Genomic DNA, 8,803 nt, shown 5'->3' on the forward strand with positions numbered 1-8,803 from the left:
TGTGGGCCAAAAGGTGAGCCTGAGAGAGGCAGTGGTGTTTTCATCATAAAACACTCCTCTCCTCATTCTCATTGCAGATGTATGAAAGCTGAAACTTATTTCTTAATCCCCTCAAGCGCTTTCTATCCACAGCACGGGCAGCCGAGAAAGCTGATTACTCTAACTGCAGCCACATTAATCTATAAATTCAACCATATGTAAGCGAAAGCATAATGTTGGCTGTGAAGTTAACGAGTTTAACCTAATAACCTAAACTTTACCATCTGTGTAATTATAAACAGCTGAGTTGATTAGGACTTCATCGCTGAGTAACACTGACAGGTCTGCATACCTATGCTGAAAGCTGAATACTGTAAAATTTGACACGCTGCAGATAGAGCTATTGCTTTTCCTTTCTACATGGTTGTCAGCAATCAGTGAAGTTCATTCCAAAAGAAGTCTGTGCTGCGACAGTCTGTAGTGCTCTTAACATTAGTTATACCTAACAGAAACACTGAAGACAAAAAAAAAGAAAAGTATGTTTTCTCTTAGTGCTTATCTCAATGACTAGCATTTAAACAAAGAACATGTGACTGTTCTGTCAATCTTTTGTAGTTCAATGCAATGTTAAGAGAATGTTTTCGACTTGCACCTTTTTAGGACGTAAAGACTTTAGTGATAATGAAACATTTTTGATTTGGAGATATGTTAAATAAAAAAAAGATTGTTATTCCATTTTCATCCTGCTCGACTTTAGCTTTCGCCACTATTAGTACAGTGATATTTTAGTTTTGTCAAAAAGCAGCTTGGTTCAAAATTATTTGGAAAAGGTATTAACGCAGCTCAGTTCAATCCAGTTTTGGACATTTATCCATTATCTACCTGCTACTCCTTGCAGAGTCACAAAGGGACAGATGGACTTTAGACGTTGGACGCTGGACGGGCCGCTAGTACATCACAGGACAACATAGAGATACACAGGACTTTGCTTTCTGAAATGAAAATTATTTAACTTTTTCACGATTTTCAATATTGCTATGATGTACTTTCATTTATTCCCCATTTAAAGTTTTATTACAGTGGAGTTGTAAAAGCTACCACACGAGGGCAGTATTACATCATATTTTATCCAGACTGCTGATCTGTCAAAAGCTCACTGGAGGTGTGGTGTCATTCTACATTCTTAATCATTTCTGAAAAAAAAAACTTCACTTCACCTCTAATCTATTCAAATGATAATTACATTGATCAGGAAAACATGTATCTTGTGTAAGAGATACAAATATGTTGCTGAACAACAGCAAAAAAAAATCACAATCTGGTAACTAATTTGCCAGATTAAGATGTGCTTTGCTTCACAAAGCACATCTTAATGTGCTTTGTGTTTACTTGGACTGACCTTTGTACAGTCAGTCATATAAGGCATGTTTGGGAGTAAAATTAATAGTACAAAAAATCAATCATTTACCAGGAACCAAAAGACGTTACATAAGAACAACATACATGTACAAATCAGAATAGTTAAAGTTCACCTGATGACTCCATGTGATCATTTTATTCTGGATCCTGAACATGAAGCATCTCCTACATAAAGTGTCAACTTTCAAGCACCTCATCTTTCACTTCCACCTGGTTTGGTTGAAATACTGTACACTGAAAAAATATAAAAGCATGTCCAACATAGACGGATTAGCGATAATATAAAGATGGAAAAAAAACAAAAAACTTTTAAGCTATTTATTTGTAAACCATTGGAAGCACTAACTTTAATTTGTGAAAGTCTTGTAAGAATAAACATTACTAGAAAGAAAACTTTCTAACAAGGCACAGAATTCATAGCAGAGATTCCAGCATTTGTTGCTTTTTTAAAAGAAATGTACAAAAGCAAATCACTTCTCCTCACATTCAACATGTTTACTGGGTTTTCAAACAGGGAAGCTTAAATGTCCCCAAATGAATGTTTTAAATGTGGACCAATGTTTTATGGAAGAGAAATTACTTCCTTCTTAGTGAATTTTCTTTTACACAATCATCTTGACATAAAATATTATATTTACTTGGAAATCAAATACACAAGTGCCTTACTATATAATAAATAGTTATTTTAGTAAAGCTTTGAATACTAAAATAAAAGGCATTGTTCACAAATGAGCGCCTGTTATTTAGAGCAAGTCTCACTGAAGTGCTTAAAACAAAAGACTTGACTCCTTAGCACTCAGTTAATCCAGAAACTGGTGAAATATTCTCTGCTAATCATATTTTACGGATAGGATACGGTTTCAGGTGTACTGTATCTCAATAGTTAAAATATCATTCAAAATTAAATTGAGTAATTCTATTTAAAAAGTGAAACGCAAATTCAAAGCACATGCACTGATTTGTTTCAACAGTCTATAATAGTGTGATCTGCACAGCCAAAAGAAAGACTGTAGTGTGAAGTTTCCACAGTAAGTGATGCTTTGGGGAGCCACGCCATCTGCTGATGGACTTTACTGCTTATCGTCAAGTCCAAAGTGAGGACAGACACATCTACCAGGAAATATTAGAGCTCTTTATGCTTCCATCAAAGCTTTACAGAGATGCTGAGTATATTTTCCAGCAGAAGAAGGCACCAAAACCTACTTTAAAGCTAATAGTATCATCGTGCTTGATGGCAACAAGCCTAATCTAAACACTGCAAAAGGATCTTTAGTGTTTGATCAAGAAGATAAGGTAGACCAGAACCAGGGATGCAGACATTACATAGTTATTTGAGCAATCTGGGCTTTCTTAGCACCTGAGCAAAACTGATCACTTCCATGCCATGATCCAGTAATTCCCTCCAGAGAGGCCCAGACCAAGAGAATTAACTGTACACTATATGAAAATATATCTTACACTAAAACTATTTTGTTTTTTACATAATATTCTATTTTATTTTGGATTTTAATTGTCTATATGTCATAATCATATGAATTAACACTGTGTATAAATTATTATGCCATTACTAAGTTATAATTTACTGAAGTATTTCTTTCATTCATTAACTAGAGTTAATGAATGAAAGTCTTTGAATAGAAAATTAACATCTTTTTCTATTCAAACACTGAGCTGAGCAGCATGGTCAAACCAAACCTTCTCCACATGCTCTTTTCCCAATTCCCAGACTTTCTGAAGGATCTTAACTCCCTTTCTGGAAGTGATCATGAGGTACTCTTTGTTTTCTGGGTGCAGCATCACGGAATACCGAGCCATAACCAGCGACTGGCAGAAGCGAGAGAGCACCAGCACATAGAGGCAGTCTTTCTCGTCCTTGTTGAGGGGGATGACGCTTTCCCAGCCTGCGAGGACAGGCCCACCCACCTCGATGGGATCAGGATGCTCAATCATCATGTACATTATGGTGATGGCAAGTTCATTAATGTAGTAGCCACTGTTCATGTCCCCGAAGTCAAGGATGCCAGAAATCTTGTAGCCATGATTGTCATCGGGTTGCATGAGAATGTTGAGGTCATTAAAGTCACCATGATTAATACCTTACAAAAAAAGGAAACGGCTTTACTAAAACCTTTAGCTCATCTTTGCCTGCATTAAATCTTCAAAAGGAATTTAATTTTATCCAACAAAGAATCAAGCAAATAAATGTACTCACATTTGCGAAAATTGGATCGTCTGGGGATCACAGAGTTTTTGTACTGATCAATAACAGATTTCACAACCTCCTGAAGTGGATCTCCATCTAGTACACCCATGTATTCTTCCAGGAGACAAATGTTTGACAAGCTCCATATAAAGTTCTCCCTCTCGAGAAGGCTGAGATGAGGGTGCTCCATCTAAAATGAAAACGAAAGCAGCTGAATAAAAATAAGCATGTACGTATTCAGCTTGTTTTAGTTTTGAAAGCTTAGCAATGCAAGATATGCTTAAAGTAATGTAACAACTTCAAACATTTTCATTAGCAGCATTTTTGCTTTAAAATAAAATGTTAAAGTTTCACTGGAGTGTATCCATCTTACCTTTTGAAGGACTTCATCCATTCTAGCAGCCATCCTGCCAGTCTCATATAATAACTTTGGTGTAAGAGGAACCTTAGAAACAGTCACTCCAGGTAAATAAGTCAGCAGCCGGACCAAGTACTTCTGACAGCCATACCCACAATCTATCACAGAAAAAGACAGAAGTAGCCTTGCGATTATTTTCCTCAATCTTCAACCATATAAATAAAGAACTAATGTGCTGTGATCTTTTACAAGGACATGTTCCTCATTACAGCTGTACTTGGATATTAATGTTAATGAGGCTGTGAACTTGTGATCTTGAGAGAGAGAAAGGGCTTAGAGAGAAACAACAGACATTGTCGTTTTCTGTATGTAACTTCAACCAACGCAGGGGGTCTGACACGCCTTGAGTTGGGGATCAAGGTCTCTCACCGCAGCAGATAATATTAAATATTATTCTATTTTACACATGACTGGAAAATAAACTCATTACAACATACAAAATTTCAGAATTTAAATAATTTAGTAAAGCAAACTGAAGTAGTTACAGTGCCTCGCAAAAGGTATTCACACCCATTGCAGCGACAAAACATCCATGTGTTTCATTGAAATTTAGTCATCAACACTAAAGATTGCGTCATATTCGAAGCAATCTGTAGTGCAATTTCTAAAGATGTAGCTCAGTGAGTGTCTCTCAAAAACTCAAATCCCCTTTCAAAATGAGTTTGCACCACTGAGATCCAGTGTTGTATAAAGTACTGAAATCTCAGAGTCAAGTAAAAGTACAAGTACCTCTCCAAAATATGACTTTGGTAAAAGTCCAAGTCACTGACTGAAATGTTACTTGAGTAAAAGTCTTAAAGTATTTGAAACTTCTTGTACTTAAGTATGGAAATTACTGTAAAAATGGATGTACTCAAGTAATGTAATGAAAAGTACAAGTAAAAAGTAAAACAAAGCAAATGCAGTTTGAATGACATTTTTTATATTTTGGTAAACTTGTCAAATACACTTAAAATAATGTACACAACCAAGTGCAGGCAAAATTAAACCTGCTAATAGATATACCTGCAGGCATCATTTAGTTAAGAAAATTAGGTGCTTTACCTATAGCACAAGGTTAACTTAACCGGCTTTACAACTGAACCAGCTTCTTAGTAAACCCTCCAGGACAGAAAATACAAAGTTTTTGTAAGCCTTAAGTTTTCCCTTCAAGTAAGGTCAGTGCTGAAAATGAGAAAAATAAATAGTACAGAAAATGCGGCCAACATGAAGAAAAAGAGCTGTTACGATTACTCTACTTCACAAATCAGTGAATCAGTCAATCCTACAGTCAGTAGGTGGTGCACACAACTGGTCATTATGCAAAAGAAAAAAAGAACTGGGAGGAAAATGCAGCTTATTGGCATCTGTAAACCTGGTTTTGAACTTGCTTGCCTTTCCTATATTCGTTAAATTTAGTCTAAATTGCTATCGCTATGGCTTCTGTCCCCCCTTGAACAGAGGAGTCTAGGTAGCCTGCTACAGTCAACATTAGGCCTAAGCTAAATACACCACGTGTGGAACTGAAACAATGCCAAACAAAGTTCATTTATGGTCAAGATTTCACAATACAGTAGTGCCTAGTGACCAAGCTATAGTTACTGAAACACGAGGATTATAACCATTTCATAAGAAGTTACCTCGATGTGTTTCTTCAAGTTGGACGGGGAGTTTTTGTAAGATAGAATTTCCATGTGACTGCTACTGATTGCGAGACTTGCTTTGTGTTTAATGGGAGAAGCGAAACAGGTGTATCCTAATTAAAAGTAAAGAAATCAAGAAATGGCAAAAAATGTGGAATGAAGATAAGAAAGGAAGAAGATTATATGAAGTACAAAAGTCAGTTTGAATTCGAAGCATTAATGAACGAAACAGAAGAGAAGAAATAATAATTAGTAGATTAAGAGTAGGTCATACCTACTTAAATGACATGCTTTATAAAATAGGGAGGAAAAATAATGATAAATGTGAGAGATGTGGAGAGAAAGAAAATGTAGAACACATATTGATGAACTGTAAGTCAAATGAACTCAAAAGGGAAGAATTAAAGAGAATAGTTAGAAATATGGGGCATGAATGGAATCTTAAAGGTATATTAGGAAATGAAGGAAACATAACAGATATTCACAAATTAAGGAAAGCATTGTTTATTTATCTTAAGAATACAAAATTAAAAAGTAGAATTTAATAGATATGAAGTAATGCTTCTACACACTCATGTACAGTAGGTGGCGGTATGCACCTTAAAGTTGCTTGTGATCCGCCATAATAGAAAAGAAGAAGAAGAAGAAGTATCCTATTGGTGGTGATGAACAAGCCCAGGCACTTTGTTCGGTAGCCTACTTGCTAATCAGTAGGTGGGGTCAAAACACTTGCGTTTCTCTCTCTCGCTTTTTTGTAACGAGTAACTAAACCACACATTGAAAATGTATCGGAGTAAAAGTACGCAATTAAGTTCGGAAATATAGTGAAGTAAAAGTGAAAGTCATCAAAAATTTTCATACTCCAGGAAAGTATGAAGTACTCCAAAATATACTTAAGTAAAGTAGTGAAGTATTTTTACTTCGTTACTATACAACACTGCTGAGATCACAATGGCAATTTCAAAAGCAGCGTGACCTGAATCAATGTTTCTATGAAAGAGAACTACAGCTAAAACTAAGCTAGCATGAATCCATCTTCAAGAGAAAACATACACAAAACTGATTTCAGCTACACTCCACATATTTGAACCGATTCTTGACTCATACCTATTTCTTCCAGGCTCATGAGTTGTCCTGAGGTGGTAGGCATGGCTGTTTGAGCAGGAAGTCCATTCTGGTAGAGAAAGGACATGGCATGGGTCTGCAACTCAATGATGGTGGGGTTCTTACTGTCCTCCGTGTTCATGATTTTTAGGACGTACTCGCCACCCTCAGTGGGAGCCACATAGAGGTTCTGGTCATCATAGCTGGGCAGAGGGCGTATTTCTGAGGCGGTCAGGTTGTAGAGCCTCTTCATGATCTCAGACACCTGAGAGGGGCTGAAGTTGGGCTGGGCGTTCTTCACTGACATTTCTGACAAATAAAATCAACATATTAGCAGAGGAGGCATTACTAAATGCACATGTATTATACTAAATCTGCATAAAACCACTAAACACCAAAGTTACAAACTATTTTGTTGTTGCTTAAGAAGTCAAACTACATAACCGTACTTCAATTAAATATTAAATGCAATTATTTAGCCGCCGTATGTTTACGTTCATTCACAAACTTCTTATGAACACAGCTGTTTTCACTTAAGGAAGAATCCCTGCTCCTGAACACGCTGTAAACTTTGAACTTCGAGCAAAAAGACTCACGTACTTCGGACCGTAATGTCATTACATTCAAGCAATAAGCCTATAAACACGGGAACTATTAGCAGATATGCTACCCTTATTAAGTAACCTACCTTTAGCGGAATAAAATCACAGAGATAACTGTCAATGTAGTCTAGTATTTTCCACAAAATGAACAATGTGACTCATGAAAACAACGACATCCGGTAAGTTCCTTCAAAATAAAATCCTTACAAATATGTTGAATTTTGGAAAGAAAAAAAAAAACAGCGTAGGATACTGATTCTCTGAAATTTGTATATTTTGGTTGCTTGTCTGTACAGTTGTTAACCCTCCCCGTGCATCCTTGTGTTATCTCCGGGTTACCCAGCTTCCTTCCACAGTAAAAAAAAACATGCATGTCAAATTAAATACTGTACTACAAATTTCCCGTTTTTGTGTGTGCATTTGTCCCATGTGTCTTTGTCCTGGTGAGGGACTGTTGAACTGGCCAGGATGTACTCTACCTTTCATCAAAAAGATGGATAATTATTGTTTGTAGTAGTAGTGATAGTAAATGTAGAACTATGCAAAAAGTATTCATTAACAAGGGCCTCACCACAATGATATGGGCTTAAAGTTTTGTTCAAGACAGGGGTTGAAGGGAAGGATGGACAGGATGTGGAGATGGTTCATGTAGGAGACTTGCTGTTGAAGGCTTTTGAGAAGATTCAGAATATGGTGGCAAAAGTTTTTCCAGCACTGCTTTTTCTGACTTCACAATAATACTCTAAAATATTCTATTTCACCTAATTCTGCCAAAAAGGAAAGATATGTTTGAGTGGAAAAAATAAAGAAAGTATAAGATATTTCTCCAAAAGACTAATTTTACTGATGAAATATTGACGTTTACATAACCAGTGGGGTTTTTCTTTGATTTCATCGTGTTTTTGCAATTCAGTTTATTGTAAATTACTTTAAAGTAGCATCAAATAGAACTGGGATTTTTTGTTATTTTTTTTTATTCTGTCAATGAATGCTCATTTTATCTTTCATTGAGGTCTCCTCTCTGAAAAACAGACCCATATGGCCCCTAAATGCCTCACTAACTGTTTTCCAGCTTGTTGCTAAATTTATCTGTCTGCCTTTTGAAGCTGGGAGGGAAGCTGACGGTAGCAGATCACACTCCTTGTTGTTGCTAATCTTGCTGTTCGTGTGTCATGTTATGTGAAGGTTCTAATAAAACCTATAACACTAAAAATATTAAATCAAATAACTTTACCAGTGAAGTATTTCTATTACAGCTGGTGATAAGTTTAATAAATAAATGTTGAAAAAACATTTAGAATCAAAAGATTTTTATATTTCTATGTTTTGATGGATACAGGTAATTGCTTGCGTGTAGGAAAACAAATTTTAGAAGAATGAACGTGTAGTGAGTTAGTTGCATAGAACCCAAGCTACAGAAGATTTATTTCTGGTCACTGCTCGGTTTAGGCATCTA

The 8,803-nt window shown here is 36.1% G+C and overlaps 1 protein-coding gene across 1 annotated transcript; it reads right to left on the reverse strand.

Moving 5' to 3' along the window:
* Window positions 1-1,515: 1,515 nt before the first annotated feature.
* hykk.2 (hydroxylysine kinase, tandem duplicate 2) lies at window positions 1,516-7,533 on the reverse strand. Its single transcript, XM_032573269.1, has 5 exons — window positions 7,434-7,533; window positions 6,749-7,054; window positions 3,975-4,117; window positions 3,611-3,791; window positions 1,516-3,494 (listed from the first exon to the last, which is right to left on the reverse strand). The coding sequence occupies exons 2-5, from the start codon at window positions 7,050-7,052 to the stop codon at window positions 3,058-3,060; spliced, it is 1,065 nt and encodes a 354-aa protein (XP_032429160.1). The 5' UTR covers window positions 7,053-7,054; window positions 7,434-7,533; the 3' UTR covers window positions 1,516-3,057.
* Between the last annotated feature and the right edge of the window lie 1,270 nt (window positions 7,534-8,803).

The sequence above is a fragment of the Xiphophorus hellerii genome, chromosome 9, assembly GCF_003331165.1.
Source record: "Xiphophorus hellerii strain 12219 chromosome 9, Xiphophorus_hellerii-4.1, whole genome shotgun sequence".
NCBI lineage: Eukaryota > Metazoa > Chordata > Actinopteri > Cyprinodontiformes > Poeciliidae > Xiphophorus > Xiphophorus hellerii.